The 25,808-nt window shown below is 40.1% G+C and overlaps 1 protein-coding gene across 2 annotated transcripts in view; it reads left to right on the top strand.

Annotated features, from left to right (window-relative positions):
* SPHKAP (SPHK1 interactor, AKAP domain containing) overlaps positions 1 to 22,349 on the top strand; it is a 196,964-nt gene extending 174,615 nt beyond the window's left edge. Inside the window, exons 8-12 of one of the 2 annotated variants that reach the window (XM_012147712.4) lie at positions 4,071 to 4,256; positions 6,097 to 6,183; positions 8,358 to 8,410; positions 8,498 to 8,682; positions 20,464 to 22,349. In XM_012147712.4, the coding sequence (XP_012003102.3) occupies positions 4,071 to 4,256; positions 6,097 to 6,183; positions 8,358 to 8,410; positions 8,498 to 8,682; positions 20,464 to 20,607 (655 nt within the window). In that variant the 3' untranslated portion in view covers positions 20,608 to 22,349. The remainder of the gene's footprint in view (positions 1 to 4,070; positions 4,257 to 6,096; positions 6,184 to 8,357; positions 8,411 to 8,497; positions 8,683 to 20,463) is intronic. The other variant, XM_042244334.1, reaches the window with a different exon arrangement.
* Positions 22,350 to 25,808: the final 3,459 nt, after the last annotated feature.

Below are 25,808 nucleotides of genomic sequence, written 5' to 3'. Positions count from 1 at the left end.
GAGGAGCTTGGAGGGTTACCTTGCACACCAGTAGGAGATAAAGACAGTGTGCATGGAAAAACCCTTTTGAAAAAGATTACTGTAGAGTGTGATGAGAGGAAAATAAGAAGAGTAATATGATAGAAAATAACTAGTTGGGGGGAGTGGCTTCTTAAGATAGAATGTTGGCATTTGAGACAAAATGTGAAAAAAGAGAAAAATGATACCAGTGATATGAAGAATTGAATTGAACTGAATCTTTAACATCATGGTGTTCTAGACAGACAAAAATTGTCCCAGGATGAATCACCTAGAAATCCTAGACTGAGTATAATAAACATCTTTTTAAATCTAGGGCTGAACTTAATAATCATAATCATATGACAATCTCAGAGGCAGAAAATGGAAGGATCTGAAACCAAAATGACAATCTCTGCTTCTTGTTAGAGTGTTTTGACCATTAAAAAATTAATGCACTTATCAGCATGCCTGAGTTTCAATTATCATCTTGAAAATTATCTACTATTTGTGGTGTTCTTTGTTTCTGTGTATCCAAGTTCCAATCAGTATTATTTTCCTTCCGCCTAAGGACTTGCACTGCACTTCTTACTGTGCAAAATTCCTAGTGACATTTTGTTAAATAAAAATTGCTATTTATTGATAGCCTTATTTTTTCATTTTTTAAAAATAGGCTTAATTTTTTAAGAGCAGTTTTAGATTCACAGTAAAGTAGATAGAACAGAGAATTTTCCATGTCCGCTGCCCCCACATAAGCATAGCCTCCCCCACTATCACCATCATATACCAGTGGTTCACTTGTTACAGCTAATAAGCTGACATAATACATCATTTTCACCCAGACTCCATCACTTACATTAGGATTATTGTTCCTGTCTACCTATGGCAAGTGATTTCTGCTTTCTATTTATAGTAATGACTCAAATTTTCTTTCTAAAATAAACATATTTTGGTTATATAAACTAATTTTAAAATTTTTATTATTATTATAAAGGGTAAGGCAAATATGGCAAAAATTATGACAACGGTTTGCTAGCAAATGAAGTTGGAGGAACTCTGAACTAGGTGGTCTCTGAGGTCCCTGCCAACTCAGAAATTCTACAGTTCAATTTGATGTCAGATCAAGTATGGTCCTTTAAAGTACTGTGTGTGAACTATAAGATCAGGAGTAGGGAAAAAAGCCAACACATACATCTGCAAAACACATATGTGCATTATTCATAAATAAATGAGCAAAGCTATAAATTTCTCTCAAAAGAAAATAAACACTACTATTTTAGATAATCATTATTCATTCTGAATTCCTGGTTATGTAACATGGGATATGAAGTTTACTGTAAATAGAGTGTGAAATTGAGATAAAATAAAATATTCTGACAGCTTCATTTTTTAACCTGAATGTTTAATATCAATCACTGAGATTTAACTTCTGCTTTAGTAAGAAATGTCCTGGAATGAATTTTGTTAATAATATAAGGTCCTAACTCAGTAAGGAATTGGTCTAGGAAATTATTTTTTAACCAAATGAACAATTGGCTTAGGCTCTCTCTCCTTTGTGCTCAACACTTGGCTCATTTCCACTTGGGGGAACATGTATATTATTTCCATTTGTCATCAATGGACTTCTCTTTCATTTGAATTTAGTTAAATTCAGTAAATGTTTCTTTGGCTGCATGTATTCCTCCCCCACCCCTTTTCCTTGCTCAGTTTAGAAAATCTCAACATTTTTGAAAGAAAGATCAAGTTTATATGGTCTCTTTGCACCAAATGTTAGCAGCAGATTGCACTAGAAGCAGCCACACCCCAACACCGCACTTGTCCAGATGCTGCGAGGAATCTGAGATCTTGTGTGAAACTACCAAGGTGACACGTTCACATTTGAGAGGTGGTATTTAATCACACCCCCAAAATTAAGCACTTGAAATTCTGTGAAGTGAAATGAAGTGAAAGTCGCTCCGTCATGTCTGTCTCTTTGCGGCCCCATGGACTATAGAGTCCATGGAATTCTCCAGGCCAGAATACTGGAGTGGGTAGCCTTTCCCTTCTCCAGGGGATCTTTCCAACACAGAGATCGAACCCAGGTCTCCCACATTGCAGGCAGATTCTTTACCAGCTGAGCCACAAGGGAAGCCCAAGAATACTGGTGTGGGTAGCCTATCCCTTCTCCAGTGGATCTTCCCGACCCAGGAATCAAACCAGGGTCTCCTGCATTACAGGCAGATTCTTTACCAACTGAGTTTTTTTTGTTGTTTTAATACAATCATTTTTGGAAAAAGAATAACAGTACTCATTCTAAGATTGAGGAAAATTATGTAGACTTTTAGGGCTTGTACCCACTACCAATCAAGAAAGGGAATGCAGATGGTCATATGCTCATGGTCGACTGACAGTTGCTCTGTTGTGCGTGTCTTCCGATAATTCGGTCTGTTATAATCAGTATAGAATATTCATGAACCCTTAATGGGCTTCTAGCTGCCTAAGTTTACTTGGGGAAGCCCCTGTAGTTAGTGTGTATCCACTGTGTGCTCTCCTGGGCAAGTCTAGGTTTAGAGATCAGATTGCAACCTTTTCCCATAGGCCACCCTTGCTGCTCATGCCTAACTTCCTACCTAACACAAGAATTTTGAATGAAATTGATCAAGTATCTTAAATTGTATTTCCCAGAGAACAGACCTTGAAGAGAGCAGCAGACAGAGAATTTTTAGAGTGCTCTCCAGAGAAAAGTCGACAGCCATGTGTAAGGAGCAGGGAACGACGAGATTAGACAGAGGGAGATGGTCCCCTCCCAAATGTGTTTGCAACTGAGAGCTGTCTACAGGAAACCCTGAAGCTGGGATAGTCTGTCAGGCTTGGTGCAAAGGGAACCAATGCGTAGGTTTTTGTAGCTCTTCATCATCGCATCCTTGGGGTACTCACTGGGAAAGGGTATAACCTGGGCAAGACAATATCAGACCTGAGGACAGTCCTCACTGGAAGCCCTCAATACTCTCTACAGCCAGTGCACGATGGCCAAGGGAAGCATTCCAGTATCCACTCACTGAGTTACCTTATTCTTCATCGTCAACTGAGAAATACACTCTTGCTTTTTGTTTACAGTCATTAAAGCCCTTCTCTTCCATGCTGTTAGTTTTCGATGAGCCTATGGAGAAATGTTTGCATGAGTCTCTCCCCATTTCTATACATTTGGCTCTCTGAGCAAAGAGCCCTGGCACCTGGATTGATGGTTGATCAGTTACAAACCCTCAAGTTAAAAGAATTCTAGAGAGATACGGAGCTTCATTTTCCTAGAGCTAGTTGTTTACGTTCCAGGATGGTGACACCAACTCCTCTCCGCAGAGAAGATTTCAATTTATTTATAATCTAGAGCAAAGTTCTCTCTCTTCTGTCTCTCTCTCTCCCCTCTCTCCCTGAAGAAAAGGAGGCAGATGTGTCCTAGCATCTTAATTTTGAGCCTCCTCTCCTGTGGTGCAAACCTCACTACATCTGCAGTGTGTATTAGGAAATTGGCGCAGGCTGAGGAAATGGATGCAAAGAAATGGTCTGATCCCTAATCAAGAGCACCTGTGTATGTGTGTATATAACTGCCAGGCAAACAAATGGAAAGCCAAGCTTGTCAAGAACCCTCTTTCACCAAGTGTTAGCAGCAGTTGTTTTTTAGTCAGTGCGTTGTGCCCAACTCTTCTGCCTAGAGTGTGATAGAAACTGCCGTATCTCCATACTGTAGTTATCCAGATCGTTCCACTTGGGACTTTACAGGTAGGGCTACCTAAATTGAGAGTATGCATCTAATTATGAACTAGGAAGTTTTAACAATAGCATATTCATTCATGGCTTCCCTGGTCGCTCAGACAGTAAAGAACCTGCAATGCAGGAGACCTGTGTTCAGTTCCTGCGTTGGGAAGATCCGCTGGAGGAGGGTATGGCAGCCCACTCTAGTATTCTTTCCTGAGAAATCCCATGGACAGAGGAGCCTGGCAGGCTACAGTCCATGGGATATACACTAGGGGCAGTGAAGTTCCCTGGAAAAGTTCAGACTTATGCCTACACTCTTAGTAATGTCTTACCATCTACAGTGAAACCCTTGATGTCAGAGATGTACCGGAGGCTGAAGTCTCAAAAGAAGGCAGAGCCCTGGATGAGTTCTGCAGTCCTCCCGGCAGCAGTGGGGAGAGCATGGACAGTTGGTCCCAGCTCGCCAACGAGGAGGACAACCCAGACGACACAAGCAGCTTCCTGCAGCTCAGTGAGCGATCCATGAGGTACCTGCTCTTTAATTGACTTCCCAGGGAAATAAATCTCAGCGCAGATTCCAGAAATGCATTTTAAATCATTCTCTTCAAAGGATCCCTAATAAGAGCAAAAAGGAAAGCTCCTGCTAGGACCAAGTGCCTGCCTGTCATGATTTGTGCTGAGAGCTCTTAATATCCAGTTACGGTTTCAATTAGCTCGACCAAGGTTGAGAGTCATCCGTGTTCCCTTCTCTGCTAGTGCATTCCATTATGTGACAACTGTGAGGTTGGTTGGTTTGTTTTAATGAATTGCTATTACAGCGGTGTGTTTGATGTTTGATACTTTCTTTCTGGTTCGTTTGTGTTTCAGATGCGAGACAGGCTGGGTTTACATGAAGCGAGTGTTTTCACACTGGGTTGTGTTTTTTGGACTGACTGTTCTCCCTTTCTCTGCCCTGCCCTCTGTATTGTTGCTTTAGAAAACTAGACAGGACCTTAGAGAGATTAGATTTAGGAGAACCTAAGCCACTCAGGAGACATAAACTAAAAACTAGTCCTCAGTGAGGTGAAAATGAAAAAATCTTCACATTTCTATCCCAAATCTTGTTTGATACCAGGCCAGCAAGTCTAAAGACTTTCCAGAAAAATCAATTGGAAAGTGGCTTCAGTTGCAGCTGAGTGTATGCCTGCTGGAAAGGTTTTTCTTTTTTTCCTGCAGTTCCATCTGTTTAGACTTAGAAAATGTCACAGTGTTAAATGATTTATCGAAAATTTCAAACACTGGTGGAAATGTTGCAGTATAATGATAAAAAGCAAAGAGAATTTGAATCTTTGGGTTTACCATAAGTTTATACAGTTAATTACCTCCAGCATAATGTCTGAGTCATCAAATTTCAATCAGTGAATACATTCAGTACCCCCCGCCACGTCAAACCCAAGACAAGAATTGGAAATGAGGGGGTTCAGTTGTTTATTCATAGAACTCCAGAGGGAAGACCATTCCGTTACACAGCACTCCAGCACACATCCTTAGAAAACCGTACTTGCAAGAGAAGTCATTGGAAATTAGAGAAGGTACGAGGACACATGGTGAGTTTGGTGAAACTGGATACATTCCATTGTGCGAGTACAGACAACCTAAAAATGGGCTCAACTCTTCTGTGTTTCAGTAAATAGATTCCAGGCTAGTAACTAGACCATATGTTGATTGTGCAACCCACAAAAAATGATATAATATATAATTCCCCCTGCTCTACACAGGAAGTATCAGATGTGGCTCCTTCTCAAAGATTTTAAGATAAAGGAGCTATAAAACTTTGGCATTACCCAACTTTGTACTTACAAATTCTGTAGCCCCTTAGGAAAAACAAAAAAATGAGACAAGTGCATATCCTATGGAATATGCCTCAGAAAAATCCCCTGAATGGCAAAGGGAAAACCCTCTGGTTTCTGTCAAAAGCCAAGAAGCAGGAAGATCTCCCCCAAGCTAGCATTCTCAGAAGTCTCTTAGTGTCTGGAGGTATACCCAAGAAGCCTGTTGCTGATGGATAAACATCCTCACTGTTACTAGAATGGGGAAAAAAGGGGTTATGCTGATTGTCACCCACCAGGTGTGATCCACCAAGTCTGAGCCCACTGCAGAAATTACAAAATACTGATGATGAGGATGATGGTGGTGAGTCAAAAGAGTCTTTTATTGTGTTTTCCCCTGATTTGGTCAGAAATAGACATCAATTTAGGGGTCCTAGACACAAAGCAGTGATCTCCTGGGGATCAAAGAAAGGACCTCTTAGAATGGTGGAACATCAGTGTCAGCAGTGTGGCCAGGAGGCAGAGACTGGCATTAATATATAAACTTTTGCTTTGTCAGCAATGGCAACAGTAGTGCCACTAGCAGTCTTGGCATTATGGACCTGGACATTTATCAGGAAAGCATGCCATCTTCTCCCATGATTAAGTAAGTAGCCGCTGAGATGCAGTGATTGTGAGCCCGCTACTCTGATTCCATCTGGCAATCCATTTTGATCATTCAGGTTGTGCCCGACCACCGGCTTCATCATGTCTGTCCTACCAAGGTTCCTGGAGACGTGTGGTTTCATGTCACTGGAGTAAGAACTCAGGCGTGCCGTAGCCTCACCCTACCATCAACCGCTTTCTATATTTCAAGTCTATCCCTTATACTATAATCGTTTTGGATAAAGCTTATCCATATATTCAGATATATACGTCATTTTACCTAGATGGATACAGAGAACCAAAAATCCATTTAAATTGTACCATACCAACCAACAAAGACTATTGTTCAATAGAATATACTGTGAGAGGCTTTTCCTTTTCTTGTAGAAACCTGGGATTATTGCCATTAATGAGTCTAATACCAAACGGCACTATGATGGAGATGACATCATCTGCTCCCCACATTATGAGGCCCTTCTAAAATACCAAGGGAAAAAAGTACAATAAGTAAGGCATGAAATATGGTATATAAAGGGAGAGCAACATAAGGTCAGGACTTCATCTAGAATTTGTGATTGTTCTGGAAAATTAAATGAACCAAAAGATATTTTTGACCATTATGACATTATTTGGAGATTTCTGAAATTTCAGAAAAATAAAAATGAGATATAGGGCTAAAGCTTCTCCCTGTTCGATTTTTTATTATTATTATTATCCATAGCGAAAGCACTTTTATTTCACTGTTTAATCAGTATCCTGCCTGCGGGAATATTCCTCAATGATTGTAAGCTGCAGGGCATCCTTTCCTGTGCCGCACAGCCATAACTCGCAGGTAGAGATGAACATAAACATTATCTGGGGTCTGTTTTGATTTTGAAAGGAGACAAAACAAACAAAACTACTTTGGGGTAAATTTATTTTTCTCCTTTAGACATTTGTTTAGTTGTCCATCTTTCTCCCCAGTATGAGTCTAGGACCCCACAGAAAACAGAAAGAGCAAACCAGACCATCTTTACTACCCCTGTTAGCATCCTGCAGCTTCATAACAGCAGAAACTGTATCTAGTAGCTCATTTCACTTATGTTCCTTGGATAGAGAGCTACCGAAAAATACAGACCCTTTGGGAAATTGGCCATTCTTCCACAAACAAATAGGTGTTCGTGAAAGAACAATTGCACTTTCTCTGGACGTTAGGAATACAATGGAATTTACTAGCCAGATTTTAGCGGTAACAGAATATAAGGAAGAATCCTCCCGAATAAAGAGACACATTTTTAAGAGCACCTGCTGTTTAATTTCTAGACAGGACAAAAATACGGGACAATGATGAGTTTCTCAAGATGGCCACTTGCTTTCAGCTGTTGGAACATATACTCTAATTTTAAAACCATTTACTAAATCTTCCCACTATTTGCAAGGCTCCCTAATAAGTACTGACTATAATGAGAATACCTCAGATATTCAACACGCCTATATTAATGAGATCCTTACTTCGGTTTTCAAAGTCGGACACGACTGAGCGACTGAACTGAACTCACTTTGGTTATGAGTCTCTAGTTCTACACAACCCTCAGCCTGCTAACAATTCCCAATAAAAAGAAAAAGAAAATTTTCAACTAATTGAGATATTTTGTCATACAACTTAAGATCTAAAGTTTGTGATTGTGTTTTTTCTCATTTCAGGTCAAAGAACCAGATATACGTAGAAAAATATTTTCCCAGACTAAAATGCAAATTTATGTTGCTATCATGCTATAGAAAAATAATCAATCTTGAGATTGAAATACAAGGTCCTTTAAATGACAAATAAAATGCAGAAGGATAAATCCTCCAATCGGATCTAGTTACCTACTAAATATTTTCTTGACTATTCAAACCTGTGAGGGTTTATAGAAGGGAGGTTGAGAAGAATTGAAAATTTTCTCCCACACCTATCATCTCAACTAAAACCATGCAGTTTATCTGGCCCTCTTTTTAGGGGCGAGAATATCTATTTCAGACCCAGTAGTCCGACATAACAGCCATGTTAGTACTTCTCTAGTATTCGTTTATTCCACAAAAACCATAAACATATTTCAAGAGCTTTTATATCAATAAGACCCATCACTTCATCTTCCATTTACAGCTTGTTCTTCCTAAACATTACCAACCATATACTGTTGTTTTCTCCCAAAGTGAATTGGTAGAAGAAAAGGAGATTCTTAAAGGACAGGCAGAAACCATGGAGGGTAAGCCACTTTCCCAAAATTTTGAGACGCAATTTGCCTGTGATCTTCCTATGGAAAGTGGAGTAAGGTGGTTATGTCTGTGTTCAGAACATGCCTCTGGAACACCAGTGGGAACAGCCAGCCGCCAGGGGAGCCTGCTGGTGATCAACTTTGACCTGGAGCCAGAGTGTCCTGACACTGAGCTGCGAGCCACTCTGCAGTGGATAGCTGCGTCTGAACTTGGTATCCCCACCATCTACTTTAAGAAATCTCAAGAAAACAGAATCGAAAAGGTACCTTGACCCCTGTTTGGATGTCATAAGGCTTTGTGTTTTTATCCCTGCTTGAAACTGAGTAAATGTCCAGCTGGCCCATTTGAATGCTTTTGTTCTTGACTTTTCACCTTAGAATTTTGATTAGAACTTTGCGGCCTTCCACCTGCATAAATGTAATCATGACAACTCTTTGACTGGCAGTTTGTTTCCACTAGTTGGGGATGATGAGAAAGTAAACTGAGGAGACGGAATATTTTCAAAGAGTCTGTTATCTTTAGGTGTGTTTCCTTGCTCTTGAACTGACCTCTTCCTATATTCATTTAAATTAAAAGTAGAGAAGCAAAGATTTGATATATACTAGACCAAAGTGAGGTCACACTGATAATCAAAACAAACTGTCATGGTGTCAAAGAGAAGGCATTTTTCATTCCTTATGGAACAGATTTGCATTGGATGGATTTTCTCATTATTATTCTCCACCTACCAAATATATAAAGCTAAGGAATAGATCTTTGGCCAACATCAAAATTAACAGCAACTGTCACTCTAATTCCTATTCTCTAAGACCAATCACTTACTGTTATAGAATATCAGTTATTAAAGTTTAAAACAAGGATTCAACTACCAACGACTTCCCAGGTGGCTCAGTAGTAAAGAACCTGCCTACCTCAGTAGTAAATCTCAGTAGTAAAGAATGCAGGAGATGCGAGAGACACGGATTCCATCCTTGGGTCAGGAAGGTCGCCTGGAGAAGGGAATGGAAACCCAGTCCAGCATTCTTGCCTGGACAGAGAAGCCTAGCAGACTATGGTCCAGGGGGTCCAGGGGGGCACAGAGAACTGGATATGACTGAACTATTAATCACGCACACCAATGTTTTCAAGCTCAATTTCCATAATTTAAAAGTATACTTTTAAAATAATTAAAAATAATGTTGCTCTATTGGTTTTCTATTCTGTGTTACAAATTTACTAACTTAAAACAGCAACACCCGGGTCTGTTGTTAGAAGTTTGGGTGAATTCCATTCTCTCTACTGAGGGACTTACAAGGCAGAAATCAACTTGCCAGCCTGACTTGGCACTTATCTGGAAGCCGCAGAGAGAAATAAGCTTCCACACTTGTTAGGGTTGTTGTCCTGACTCAGTGCCTTGGGGTTGTAGGACTGAAGTCCATTTCCTTGCTGAAGCCCACTCTCAGCTTCTGGAGTTGTACAGTTTCCTGTCATGTGGTCCCTTTGTGCCCCCATGCTGTTAGTTTCCATTGCTTCTTCTGCACTAGCCAGAGGAAACTCTGCTTTTAATGGGTTCATTCCATCAAATTACACACATTAAGTTCACCAGATAGTCTGCCTTTTGACTAACTCAAAAGTAACCGAAGAATCCCTTTTTCCATTTAAGATAACATTTAAGATATGCCCTAATAAGGGCATTAATTGTCTCATCCTATTCATGGTACTGAGGATTAGGCAGAAAATTTGGGGAGCTAATTTAGGATACTGCCTATCATTACCACTGTGCATTTTTTAAATGTCTTATTATTATAAAGTATTTCCACATACTCATTATACTTGTTTCTCAACATCCCTGTGAGAAGAGCAGAATGGATATTATCATTCCTTTTATACTGATGAACAAGTAAGGACTCAGAGAGGCTGGTCCATGAGAGTCCTCAGATAGTGATGGCTGAGCCTAGTCCTAGAACCTCACTATTTCTACATATACTTCTCGATAGTTTATCTCTCTCAAGTTAAATTGCCTTGGAGTTACAATCTAGATCTTCTTAAAAGGTGTAACTGCATTTTAATTTTTATTGCCAAAATCTAGCATCTTGAAACATCCTGAGATGAGAGGTCCTTTCTCTCTTTCTCTCTGTCTCTGCCTCCCCAGACAATGGTCTTGGCTACTGGAAAAATTGAGAAGACTTCGTTTATTTTCCATACACTCGTCCACTTCAGCTTCTCTTTCTAGCCAGTGATTTGTGTTTCTGTTTATGCCTAGGACTGCCTACAGTTCTGTCTTCTCTAAATCTAGATACTACCCCATACTTGGCACACCTTTATTTTCAAGGTGATGAGTGGTTCACTGTAATGGTTCACTATAAATTCCCCTCCCACCTTACCATCCGGCCAGCCAGTGCAGAGGGTGCAGTGACAGAGTGCTTCAGTTTTGCCCCCTCCCTCCTGACACACATAATCCCAAGACCCCCTGTGGGGGGAGGAGAACAAAGACACTTTTAGCCAGAGTCCTTGGTTTCCTGGAAAAACGAAAGGCAGGTTGGGTTCTAGTTTTATCCCCAGCCTCTTCCTGAATAAAAGCATTGCATGGTGTATTTTAGATGATTTCTTAATGAAACAGATTTTTATGTTGTTCAGTTGCTCTGTGTCCAGCTCTTTGGGACCCCGTGGAGTGCAGCATGCTAGGCTCCTCCATCTTCTACTCTCTCCCAGAGTTTGCTCACATTCCTGTCCCACTGATTTTTATACAGTCCATTTTGAAGAAACAGTGTAACACTCTATGTGAATATAGGTCTAATAAATTTTTGTTTAGATGAAAGGACAAGGAATATGTCGCTAACACCTTAATTACGTAAATAATGCTTTGACATATTTATTTCTGCCCAGTGATTTCCAGTTATCAAAGGGGATACCTGTCTTTGCTCATAACAATTTTTCTGTAAGAATAAATGTTCCATTAGTATGTCAAGATACATTAAATGATGTTTCACTCCTATTTAGCATTACCTCAAGGGACTTATTTCTAAGTAATATAATTTTAGGGACTGAATCATCTTTTTTTTTTTCTGAGTCAGTTAAAATTCTCTACAGGTAATGGCTTCTCCATAAAAGGGCACTGCCTGTGCCCAGTTCTGTGACAGAACTGCTGAAATAAAGCCAACCCTTATGTAGAATTTTGATATCCTGTCTTTTATTTGGAGCCCTCATTCTGACTGTCTTTTAATTGGTCAGGGAGTTAAGTGTCCATTTTCAGGTGGTATGAAAGAGAGACTGTGGCTTCCCACCCAGGAGGCTGTGTCACTTGAAAGCAGCGGTGTCTCATTAGCTCCCCATCAGCTTGGAAAAGGTGACAAAAGTGTCTCTGCTAAGTTCAGCAAGCAAAAGGCAAAGGAGAAAAGGAAAGATACAAGCATCTGAACGCAGAGTTCCAGAGAACAGCAAGGAGAGGTAAGAAAGCCGTCCTCAGTGGTCAGTGCAAAACAATAGAGGAAAACAATAGAATGGGAAAGACTAGCGATCTCTTCAAGAAAATCAGAGATACCAGGGGAACACTTCATGCAAAGATGGGCACAGTAAACGACAGAAATGGTATGGACCTAACAGAAGCAGAAGATATTACGAAGAGGTGGCAAGAGTACGCAGAAGAACTATACAAAAGGGATCTTAATGACCCAGATAACCACGAAGGTGTGATCACTCAACTAGAGCCAGACATCCTGAAGTGAAAAGTCAAGTGGACCTTAGAAAGCATCACTATGAACAAAGCTAGTGGAGGTGATGGAATTCCAGCTGAGTTATTTCAAATCCCAAAAGGCGATTCTGTTAAAGTGCTGCACTCAATATGTCAGCAAATTTGGAAAACTCAGCAGTGGCCACAGGACTGAAAAAGGTCAGTTTTCATTCCAATCCCAAAGAAAGGCAATGCCAAAGAATGTTCAAACACCACACAATTGCACTCATCTCATACACTAGCAAAGTAATGCTCAAAATTCTCTAAGCTAGGCTTCAATAGTATGTGAACCAGGAACTTCCAGATGTTCAAGCTGATTTTAGAAAAGGCAGAGAAACCAGAGATCAAATTGATCCAACATCTGTTGGATCATAGAAAAGCAAGAGAATTCCAGAAAAACATCTACTTCTGCTTCATTTACTACGCTAAAACCTTTGACTCTATGGATCACAACTGTGGAAAGTTCTGTGGAACTGTGGAAAGTTCTTAAAGAATTAGGAATACCAGACCACCTTACCTGACTCCTGAGAAACCTTTATGCAGGTCAAGAAGCAACAGTTAGAACCAGACGTGAAACAACAAACTGATTCCAAATTGGGAAAAGAGTATGTCAAGGCTGTATATTGTCACCTCCTTATTTAACTTATAATGCCATCATGAGTAATGGCAGGCTGGATGAAGCACAAGCCAGCATCAAAATTGCGGGGAGAAGTATCAGTAACCTCAGATGTGCAGATGACACCACCCTTATGGCAGAAAGTAAAGAAGAACTAAAGAGCCTTTAAGAGTAAAAACTCCAGCTAAAAACTCAACATTCAAAAAACTAAGATCATGGCATCTGGTCCCATCACTTCCTGGCAAATAGATGGGGAAACAATGGAAACAACAAGAGACTTTATTTTCTTGTGCTCCAAAATCACTGCAGATGGTGACTGCAGCCGTGATATTAAAAGACACTTACTCCTTGGAGTAAAATCTTTGACAAACCAAGACAGAGTATTAAAAAGCAGAGCCAACAAAGGTCTGTCTAGTCAAAGCTATGGTTTTCCCAATAGTCATGTATGGATGTGAGAGTTAGACCATAAAGAAAGCTGAGCACTGAAAAATTGATGCTTTTGAACTGTGGTGTTGGAGAAAACTCTTGAGAGTCCCTTGGACTGCCAGAAAATCAAACCAGTCAATCCTAAAGGAAATCAGTCCTGAATATTCGTTGGAAGGACTGATGCTGAAGCTGAAACTTCAATACTTTGGCCACCTGATATGCTAAGAGCCGAATCCTTGGAAAAGACCCTGATGCTGGGGAAGATTGAAGGCGGGAGGAGAAGGGGACGGCAGAGGATGAGATGGTTGGATGGCATCACTGACTCAATGGACATGAGTTTGAGCAAGTTCTGAGAGATGTCATGATTGAATACAGAAGCATCTTATCTGTCTCACCACTGCTTGTGAACTTGGCCTTGGAGTGGAAGGACACCTAATATCAGCTTATGACTACCTGCAATCTTATTTCAATTCAAAAGATGAATTCCAAACATTCTGGGTGCCCAAAGTACTGTCACTCCTCTCCAGTAAATGACACCTTTATTCTCAGGCTTTCTCTTTTAGTGTTCCATCTAATTATTAAAATTCTAGGTGCACTTGAACATCATACATTCAGGACATTCATCAAAAGTTTATCGAATACGTACAACATGCCAACATTGTTCGAGGCTCTGGGGACACAGGGAACAAAAGAGGCAAGATGTTCTACCCTCTGGGAGTTCATATTCCAGGTTAGGAAGGGCCCAGGGCAGGGAGACGGTAAACCAAAGGAGGCTCAGCTTGTAAAGACCAAACTTGAAATGTAATGGGAGCTTATTCTGAATAAGGAAAGATGAGAAACACACTGGAACAGTGCTTTATGCCCTGCAAACCATGAGCCAAATGCAAAGAGTCACCTGGGACACTAACTTACAACTTACATCTTAGGCCCCTTCTTGGAGCTCCCTTTCTACGAGTGGGGCCTAGATATATGCTTTTTTAACATATTTGTTCAAGTATGGTGATTCTGATGAACACTAAAGTTTGAGACTCCCTTCCGTAAGAAATGGGCTTTCCAGGTCGCTCTACTGGTGAAGAAGCTACCTGCCAGTGCAAGAAACATTAAGAGATGTGGGTTCGATCCGTGGATGGGAAGATCCCCTGGAGAAGAGCATAGAAACTCACTGCAGTATTCTTGCCTGGAGAATCCCATGGACAGAGGAGCCTGGAGGGCTACAGTCCATGGAGTCGCAGAGTCAGACATGACTGAGAAACTAACACTTACATAAGAAATATCTTGAAGGAGTGGCAGGATTTGAGGTGGCTTTTAAGTACGCTAAATTCCAAAGGAAAGATTGCTGAGAATCATAGCACTTGAAAATCTAAAATACAGTTTATAAATTTAGTTCACAGTGACCTTGACATCAGTTGTAACTGATCTACTATGAGGCCAGTCATCAGCTCATTCCGGCTCCCCAATTATTGAATTTAAATAGAACTAAAAGAGCTGGAGAACAATAATACATTGCCTCCACAAAGCAGAACAATTAGTTAATTGATATCCTTTTTTTTAAAAAAATGGCTCTCATGATTTTTCCCCTCCATGATTTAAGTCAATTAAATTTAATTGATGTCAAGGTCACTGTGAATTAAATTTATAAACTGTATTTTAGATTTTCTTCCTCATCATTAAGCTCATTTGGGGAATTACATCCTTCTCTTGAGGGCAGTGCATAGAACAGAATGTCCTAAGAGGAAATAGATGTATACGTACCTTCCTAAGAAAGTGGGTGTCAGAAGAAGACTCGCTTCTCCTTTAACGTCTTACTCTTTTCCACAAGCAAAGCAGAGGAAAGAGAATGAGAGGGAAAATACTGATGGCGTTTCCTGTCAAGTTAACTTTCCCCAAAATACTACACTTAAAGTCTCAGTTTTGAAAACGCTACATGACAAAGGAAAAATAAAGAATTAAATATTGTCTTAGTCCGCTTGAGCTGCTCTAATAAAATAACACAGGCAGTGGCTTGAACAGCAGACATTTATTTCTTAGAGTTCTAGAGGCTGGAAAGTGTGAGATCAAAGTGCCAGCAGGTGCATTTCCTGATGAGGGACAGCTTCCTTTCTGTGCTGTCACATGGCAGAGAGCCAGCTCTGTTATCTCTTCATCTTCTCAGATGGGCATGAATTCCATCCTGGGAGCCCCATCCCCTTGACCTGGGGGATGCTTTTATGGCCCAGTGCTCGAGCCAATCAAATCAAACTCTTCTCTTGGGATGAACCAGGCTTTGGGGTTTTCTCAAGATCCCTGGAGAGTCCCAGGGTACAGCCAAGGCTGAGAATCTCGACTCCTACAGGCCATAGTTGCGGGAGCAATATAAAGACCAGCTCACTTGTGCTTAATGAAATGGACCGCCTTAGAACAAAAGAAGGTAGCTGCTTTCAGAAATCTACATTGAGTGTTTCCCAAAAAATCTAAACAATTTGCAACAACTCCAATAGATTCCTTTTGATCCCTGGATCAGGAAAATCTCCTGGAGAAGGAAATGGCAACCGACTTCAGTATTCTTGCCTGGAAAATCCCGTGGACAAATGAGACTGAGGGGCTACAGTTCATGGGGTCACCAAGAGTCAGACACAACTTAGCAGCTAAACAACAGCAACCCGTAGATCCCACCATATGATTTTATAAACGAGTAATCTAATTGAGTAAATGCACCTGAGAATATAAAAGGTACCTACCATGTGATACTTTCCTTCAAACAGGTCTACAACATACCATCACAGGATGTAAATTCTTCTAGCTTCCTAAAACGAAACATTTGTTCAAGGAAATGGCAACTATGATACATAGGAAGGGAAACTAATTGTTATTAATTGTGAAATGATAGAAAATGAAAATTGTTTATTTTTGTCAGTGCGTTGGAAAGGAAAACTCAGATCCCTGACGTCCTAAAGCTGATTAACGAGTCCATAGCGTGGACAGACACAGTGAAAGATATAGGGACAGCTGCTAAATAGAACACAGTTTTTAAAGACTGTAGTAATGAACTGCAAGTGTCCTTTTCTGGTTTATTTACAATCTTAGCTTCATTTTTGTCTAGAATTTTTTTTAAATAAAGAAAGAAAAGAAAGTGTAAGACCTTCCTTACTCATCAACCCCACCGATGTTTCAAGGTCTTAATGTCTGAGATGAACCCATCACAGACTAAAAGCATGCTATATTTAGTGGGACCAGATCATTTTAAAAAATCACTTTATTGGGATGTGCTTAGCCGTTCAGTCGTGTCTAACTCTTTGCAACCCCATGGGCTGTAGCCCACCAGGCTCCTCTGTCCATGGGGATTCTCCAGGCAGGAATACTGGAGTGGGTTTCCATTTCCTTTTCCAGTTTATTGGGATATCAACCTGACTTTAGAAGTCATGAGACAGATTCTAGCATGTGGCCATTTCACAAACTACTGATAGAGTATCCTAGTTGGTAGGACATTTTGACAATTTTGGGTCAGTTCACAACAGCCTGTGGTCATCATCACAGGCCACAGTGGGAAACCCTGGTTCAGCAGGCCCAAAATAGATGGAAAGTAGCTAATATTGGAAAGTAGCTAACACCTTCCAGAAAGGTCTGAAGCAGACAGCCTTCTGGGAAGAGTGTAGCCAATATTGACCTCTGCTCTGTAATTTTCATTCTCTCTCAAAGCAATGACTGAGATGAAAGTTGAGGATAAGATGGTGGCCCAGAAAACTAGAGTGTACAGAATGAAAAAAAAAAGTGCTGAGACTGTTTATATTTCTTTGTACTTTATACTACATCTTTATAAAACATGCTAAAGAAAACACCCTCAAGGGAAAAGTCTGGTCTAAGACCACTGAAGACCCAGGAGGAAAATCTTGACGAGAAGTCGATGAATTATTAATATGAGCCTCTCTCAGTGAGACCTCAGAAACTTGATGTTCAAACCTTCTGCACTGGGAGCACCTTTCTCCAGTAAGAACTGGAAAAGTCTGATTAACAAAATCATGCAAAGACATCCTAGCCTTTCTCCCCTTTTTCCTGAGGCTGTGTGTTTTTGCCACCTAGTCCAATAGACAAACATGCATGCCTGTTATCTTTCATACACACCAACATACAAGTAACAGCTCACAAAATTATTTTTATGCAGCTCCATGAATTTACTAATAACCACCTAGAGTGTTCCTGTTTCTGACAGTGTTTGTGTTCTGAGCAAAGTCTTAACCTAAAGGATTAAGTTCTCTAAAATTTCAGGAGTCTGACAGACAGAAAGCTCAACAGAATTGTGAGGGATACCGGACAACTAACAGTCTGAAATTCTGTCACTGAGCCTGATGGAACTGGTTGGAGCTAACCTTCCAGGGCTGTTGTAATGACCAGTGAAGAGGGGCCCCAGCACCCGACCTCCACAGCATGCATGCCCACTCCCAGTCGCAGGTGATGAGACACCTGCCCCATGACCTTCTCTGACTTTGCTCTTTGCCCACTACCATGGCACCAGTTGAGGCTCTGCCTTTGCTTAGATTCTCAGCCTTGACTCATTTTTTGGAGCATCCTATCAGTAGGAAATTATTGAGTAAGCAGCCCCAAGATGTGCCTGGTAATTTTTTAATGGTGTATGTGCAAATGTGTAAAACTCAAGAATGAATATTTAGACAAGGTTCAGCTTCAATGGTTCTGGATGTCACTCCGTATTTCAAGTAGTCTTATTGATCATTTTGAATGCATTTGATATATTTGACTCACATTTGGGTGTTCTGCCTTCTTATTGAGTCCCTAGTAGGTGCAGGCACAAGATATTGGGTTGGGCAAACAGTTCATTCATGTTTTTTCCATAAGATGTTACCAATATTAAGTGATTAAGGACTTCCCTGGTTAACTTTCAGTGGTTAAGAATCCGCCTGCCAATGCAGGGGACATGGGTTCAATCCCTGGTCTGGGAAGATCCCACAGATTGCAGAGCAACTCAGTTGGTACACCATAACTACTGAGCCTGTACTCCAGAGCCCGTGATCCCCAACAAGAGAAGCTATTGCAATGACAAGCCCTCTCACTACAACAGAGTAGCCCCTGCTCACTTCAACTAGAGAAAGCCCACGTGCAGCAACAAAAACCTGGTAAAGCCAAAAAAAAAAAAAAAATGTGAGAGGTAGTTGAGATGGTGTCCTTTCCCAGGGAGACTGCAGTCTATAATACTGTTGCCATCAGCTTCCCACTGGTCTCCCTTTTTGCATCTTCCTAAAACTCTTTGAGATGATGTTTATGTTTCCGTGTATTAAAAGTTAAGCATTTTATTTTCCAGCCTCTTTATTCTGATTAAGCCAACACAAGGCAAATGAGTACAAAAAAGCACTGATTTCTGTAACTGCAGACGCTGGTGCTGTCACAGCAACTGGAAGAAGAAACATAATTTAATAGTAGCTCTCTGGGAAACAATTTCCCAGTAATTGAAATGAATTAGCAAATTCAAACTGAAGGGGGCGGGGGAAGATCAGAAAAAAAATAGCATTCCAATTTCTGGCTCATCTTCAAAGTCTGAGCAAATGTGAAATGAGCAGGGCAAAGAAATTCTAGAAGGAAACATTGAAGAAATAGTAACTAAAGCACATCTCTCATCTTTTTAAGAAATAGATTTTTCTTCCTCAATAAATGAGACTAGAGTCCCAGCCTTTCCTTTATCCCAATGTTCCAAATAAATATTAGTGTCTTGTTATCCTACCTTGGAGAAGGAAATGGCAACCCACTCCAGTTTTCTTGCCTGGAAAATCCCATGGAGAGAGGAGCCTGGCAGGCTACAGTCCATAGGGTTGCAAAGAGTCGAACACGACTGCAGTGACTTAGCATATTCTCCTACCACCAAAAGGCATGGGGTACTGTAGCAAAAAGAGCTTTGGGCTGCAAAAGACCATGCATCCTGGGACTTCCCTGGTAGTTCAGTGGTTAAGACTACACTTTCCAATGTGGGTTCTGTCTCTGGTCAAGACCCCACATAGCTTGTGATCAAAAAGACAAAATGTAGACAACAGAAGCAAAATTATGACAAATTTGATAAAGACTTTTAAAATGATCCACATTAAAAAATGAAGACCATCTTACTGCCAACTTTTCATCTCACAAACCCACAATATTTCATCTTTAAACGCCTGCTTTGCAGAGTTGTTGATGGAATTAAATGAGATTACATGCTTGAAAGGTACTTCCTACAGGTTTTGGTTAATAGTTGTTACTTTTCTTTATACGTATCTGACTAAGGAGTTTGACAGGACTTCATGCTGAGCTTTAGGCTACAGTTTCATGCAGGGGACCATCTGTAATGATTTTCCCATCTTCCAGTGCTCCAACTCAACCTGCAATCAGACACTTTCTAAGTTCTGGCCAATTGAAAATGATACCATTAGCCAGGTGATGAGTCTAGGATGTTTCCTCAATCTTTCCTTTTCCTGTTCCAATGGAAAGACAGTGTCTCTTGAGGAGGGAACTTTTCAAAGTGGAATGAGGAACCAGTAAGTAAAACTACCCAAAAGTTTGTTGTTCAGTCGCTAAAGTCATGCCCTACTCTTTGCGAGCCCATGGACTGCAGCATGCTAGGCTTTCCTTTCATTCACTGTCTCCTGGAGTTTGCTCAGATTCATATTCACTAAGTCAATGATGATATCTAACCATCTCATCCTCTGTCGCCCCCTTCTCCTCCTGTCCTCAGGCTTTCCCAGCATCAGGGTCTTTTCCGATGAGTTGGCTTTTCACATCAGGTGGCCAAAGTATTGTCCTGGAGCTTCAACATCAGTCCTTCCAATGAATATTCAGAGTTTATTTCCTTTAGGATTCACTGGTTTGATCTCCTTGCGGTTCAAGGGACTCTCAAGAATCTTCTCCAGCACCCAAAATTTTAATACAATTTATTTGGCCTAAATGTACATCCTATGAAAGATTGTGTATGACACTGACAGAAGGGACTGGGAACCATGCTATACAGAACCATTAGACAGAGTCTAACCCAGAGAAAGGTGGATCTGAGGGAACTCTTCAAATACCTAAAAGATAAGATGTTGAAAGAAGAATTCCATGTAGACTCTCAAAATTGGTGGATGGCGACTGCTGTGAGGAAAATCTCAGTTCAGTTGAAAGAACCCTCTAATAATCTGGACTGTCTACAAAGAAAGTAGACTGCCCTGAAATATAGTTCCCTGCCACTAGAGGCATTCCAAAATAGCCTGGAGAGCCATTGGCTCTGGTGGAATGGTTGAATGAGATGACTTTGAGCATCCTCTGTGATATGTGAGTCCTGACTCTCTGCTTGTCTCTAGTTTCTAGATGTCGTGCGGCTGGTCCATCAGAAGTCCTGGAAGGTGGGGGATATCTTCCATGCAGTGGTTCAGTACTGCAAGATACACGAGGAGCGGAGGGATGGGACCCCAAGTCTCTTTGACTGGCTCTTGGAACTGGGATAAGGCAGCAGTCTCCTGCAGAGTGTCCCTTTCCTTCTTTCCAGCTTAGATTACAGTGGTTTGCTCTAAATGCTCTAAACTTTCTCAAAACATCACATCACATTAACAGAGCCAGGAAAAAATCTGCTCCTCAAGTCTGCTGCACATGGAATAAATCTGAGGGAAAGCAAAATATAGGTCTGTACAAATCAACACAACCTGTAAGTGAGTTTAAAAGAGCTTGTGTTAGAATGGCTGGAGAAACAGAAATTGTAATGGGCCCAGATGGAAAACTTAGGGCTAGGCCTAAACTCCAGGAAGTTGCACTTGCATATTTTTAATAACATAAAATGTCATGTAATATCTCCAATTATGTGAACCAAGTGGAAACAACATCACTGGTCAAAATCATTTTATAAACTCTGCTGTAATCTTTGTTTTACTCTTTTGAGCAGCTTAAAGGGTCTATCAGCCCAGGTAAAGATTTAAGATACAGGTGAGAAATTTCCAAAATTTTAATATAAAAGCTTTTCAGTTTTAGACCATTATCAGTGGATATTAACAGAGATGCAAGGATATATCAGTGTTGCCTATAGAGGTGAGTTCATTTGCTCACTCTAGCCCACTGATAAGTATTTCGTATCTCCCCAGCAATGTCTTGAGTTCCCAGCTAATCAAAAGACTCTTGGTGTTCAGCTGACAGAGAGAAAAGTGGAAGACTGTCTTATTTCCATCTGTTTATTACATGAGTGACATGGTTACAGAACTCTTACTCTATGGGAAAGCTTTCCTACTAAAGAGAGTCTTTGGAGAGAAAATCTGCTTGTATATTAAATTATATAAAATATAAACTTTGATTTTTATTGTAAATTATGAAGAGACTATCATAAATAATATATCAAGTTAGCCTTAGAGGTTCATAAAATATGAAGAGATTATTAAGTTGTATATTGACACTTGAGCCCTGTGATTTCATTATAAACACGTTGGTACCCGTATAGCAGACCTGCTAGTCAGATGACATTTATAATGATGGATGCAGGGTTTGACATTTCCAGATAGGATCATATACTTCCTAATTTAAGGATACTGGGATTTAATTTCTGAAAAATAAAATATTATCACATTGAAGTATTTTAAAAACAGAGATTTACTTTTTTGAAAGATAAAGGTATTTAACTTCTCCCTAATAGGTCTTTTTCCCCTTCAGCTAAATGAGCTAGACTGGCTTTTATTTTCTTGAATCAAAGAAGTGTTTATTAAAGATTTCTTGAAATACTATGATTTTACACTATTTTTAAGATTGCCAAGTAATTTTAAATGTGAACAAAGTCCCATGCCATCGATGCCAGCTTTCTGTGTCATCCACGTTGACAAGAAATTGACATTTCTTGAAATGTCAAAAAAAACTTTATTGGAAGTCATCCTCCCTACCACCCACCCCCAGAATCCTTTCCAGGACTCATTAGGCATTTACTATAGAAAAATAGTCCAAATTTGGGTTATATATTTAATTGACATGTTATACAAATACCAAACTTAAACATTTATCCATCCTCTCAAAGTGAAAGTTCTTTGTGATACTAGATGGAAAAGGATATGTTTATTTTTTAAACAACCCCAGAAGATTGTAATATTGTGTGTAGACTTTTGTTGTGCTCGAATGTTTACTTATCCTACAAAGCACAAATACTGAATTATAACCATGTGATGAAATATATGTTGTATCTAAAGTTGCAAACTAATCAATAAATTTTTGTTGCCAACTGGTTGATCATTTTTTTCTCCCAGAGCTTAAGTGCCTCATAGGAAAAGTAGTCACAGTGTGATTGGATGAAGGTAGATTTATCTTTTATACAACTTCACTGTCCACTTTCAATTTTTGAATAAGCAGATACTCTTTGACTGAATTGTTGGGATCAGGAGTATTTACATAAACCTGCACTTCTCAGGCTTAGCACCGCTGTCAGGTAAGGCTGGATGTCTTTGTTGGGGGGGGGGGGGGGGGGCGGGGACACTGTCCTTCATGTTGTTGGATGTTTAGTGGCGCCCCTTCCCCCGACTTCCGCCTACAGATGTCGGTGACTGTCTACCCCCAGTTACGACAACCAAAAAAGTAGATCCTGGGGGGCAAAATCGCCATTGGTTGAGGATCTTTGGTGTAAATAATGCCTTGAAAAGGCAGAGCCTGAGGCTCTAGGAGGCATTAGGGTAAAGGAGGGCCCTGTATAGCCCCTAGTCTGGAGAACCCCAGTAGGAACCTGAGAAATAGGCTTTGGGAAGATCCCCTGGAGAAGGGAAAGGCTACCCATTCCAGTGTTCTGGCCTGGAGGATTCCATGGGGTCGCAAAGAGTTGGACAAGACTGAGTGACTTTCACTTTTCACTTTCACCACACCCTCCCAGGACTGACTGGGCAGTGGCCTTTACAGAAAGTCTTGGCGATAAGAGAGAGAGGCACAAGGCAACCAGGCATCTCCAGACCTGGGGCTAATCCAACCTAGAAGCAAGTAAGCTAGAGGTAAATGTTCAGTCTTAGAGACAAATGGACTGGTGCTCTTTGAACTCATTAGGATTTATTGTGATGCAGATATATAGCAAAGGAAAAAAAAGATTATTTAGGTAATTAAAAATAAGGATAACATATCTACTATTCTCAACAGTTTTGTTAGTTGACATTTTTATGATGATTTTCCAAAAGTGGAAAGCTAAAATATAGAGAACCTAAATGATCTGTACAATGCTTACAAACAATGAGGGGCAAAAGTGGGGTCTAATAAAACTGAAAGAGGTGAGCTAATTTTTTCCAGCTCCCACAACTATGAAGAATTTGAGCACAAGCAGTCTGACTGCAAATCTGAACCACTGTACCATACTTCTGGCTGTGGGCATGTGCTATTTTTATAACTTGAGTAAATGAAATAAGATCTAAAATTTTTTAAAACAAAACCTGTTTTCCTAATACCTGTATGAAAACTGGAAAGATTGTATAGAAATAGCTAGACAGTTGTATCAAGATTTTAATTACAGTCTGATGTTTTCCAACTGCAAAGCCATATTTAGTAAAAATTTATAATGCATCTCATAATCAAAATTATTTCATTGAGGTTAATTTATGTATGAGACAGCGTGTGTGTGTGTGCTGACTATTCAGATATTTAGACTAATGAAACAAAACAATTTCTTTTTCTATAAGTTAATTATGTTTGAAAAAAACACTCACCATGAACACCAGCCCACATAAATAAAAACATATTCAACATCAAAAATTATTAGATTTATAGAAAGAAAGTATTGAGATACCTGAGCATTTTACTTTATTCACTAATAAAGAGGCTTGGATATGCTTATGTAAAGAATTCTCCATCTACCAGAGGACAATGTCAAATAAAAATAAACTCTAGGCATTAGTAAGGAATGACTTTATTTGAAAGGATTACTACAAGAAGGGGAAAAGGACTGTTACAATGAGAAGGAAGGGGGACTCTTTCTATTGCAAAGTAAGAACGCTCCAACTGTGAGATCTACAAGTGTTCTGGGCCAAAAAAGAAGTTTTATTTCAGAGAGAAAAGGACTAGAAAGAGCCAGGTGTAGAGAATGAGACTAGCCAGTGCAGGTGTTATGATGGGGAGTAGATGAGAGAATGCTTTATGCTGGGCTCAGTCTATTCTCAGGAGGGATTCTTTAAGGAGACACTATCTACTGGATCCTGCCAACAAGGATGGATCAAAGTTAAGGAGCCTGGAGAAAGTCGAGAAGCTTAACTAAAGTTTGGTTAACAAGTATATTCCTCTAGTTGATCAGTGGGTACAAATAGTTCAGCTAATGATTTATGAGACCAAGAATGGAAATTTGGAGGGTCCTTGTGAACAAGGGGGCTTCCATGGGTTCAAGGCTCAGAGCTCAGCTCCTAGGAGCCAGTCAAGGGCAAGACCTGAAATCAGACCTCTTTTAGGAAGAGCTATGTGTGAGTTCCAAGGCCTTCTAGGTTAACCATCTCAGTCTGCCGTCTAGCATGAGAAGTTGAATATCTATGTCTCCATCACAGATTGTAAGCTTCTTGAGGATGGAGCCATCTTTAACTCATGTATGGACGTGCTCATCATCTCTAGCACAATGCCTTGTCCATGGTAGATGTTGAATTGAACTGATAAAGCTAATGGACCTTGGATAATTGAGGCTTTGATTTACATCTAATGATGGTCAACCATTAATTTGAGAAACACAATTTTACTCTAAAGTTCTCCTTAGTTTTCCAAAGACCTGCCGTATTAAATGTCTCAAGACCTTGTATAAAGTTACGTTTTTACTTACGTAAGTGAAACTTTCTAAAAATACTTGCCTTTTATTTTAGTTGCATTAGAACATTCCGTCACAGAAAGGAGAATGTCTTCATGGTACTGGGATGAATTTAAGTGATATCCAGGACATTATCAGCAAGACTTAGAGGCCAGTTGGGTGCAGATTAGGTCTGAACAAGATGGACAAAGGGAAGAATCATTTGATTCTCCCTTCCTATCAGTAAAGATTTTCTGTGCTCAGACAAATGAATAAAATGCTAATCCACTGTTACTGATGTAAGAATCCTTTGACCACCTAAGTTTTTCTTTTCCTGAAATAATCCTCTCAAAAATACCCTTGCAAAGCCCCATATCCAGTTTCACTTCTTCTCAGTTTCATATCTCCTTCCCATTTCTTCCGCTTTTGTCCTTAAAAACAGCCTTTCATTAAAGCTTATCAATGTTGACTTAAAAAAATGCATGTGAAAGTTGGGAGTCAAGTTTTATTTGGGGGCAAAATGAGGACTATAGCCTGGGGATAGCACCTCAGATAGCTCTGAGAAACTGCTCCAAAGAATCAGAAAGAAAGGTCAGTATTACATGTGATTTTGGTGAAGGGGGAATACATGCAATCAAGCACCTATTTTTGCAGATTTCTGCTCATCAAAAGGAGCAATTGTCACCATGATTTCAGTGCTTGTCTGTATATGAAGAGCTATAAGAATTGAGCTCATAAAATCAGCTCCTAACCATATCCGAAGACTTGTTATGCCAGTTTTTCCCAAAACACAGTAGTGCCTTATTTTTGCTCTCCAACCCGAACTCCTTTCAGGGGGTGTTGAAAATCAACAACTGCAACAGCACATGTTTAATCCTTGTAGAGGAAGATGGCAAGTGCCAATTTGTAGTTGATATCAACAATTATTTGTTTGCCTTTGGGAGATTC

Source organism: Ovis aries, chromosome 2 (genome assembly GCF_016772045.2).
Source record: "Ovis aries strain OAR_USU_Benz2616 breed Rambouillet chromosome 2, ARS-UI_Ramb_v3.0, whole genome shotgun sequence".
NCBI classification, from domain to species: Eukaryota; Metazoa; Chordata; class Mammalia; order Artiodactyla; family Bovidae; genus Ovis; species Ovis aries.
This window is presented reverse-complemented; position numbering and strand designations above follow the sequence as displayed.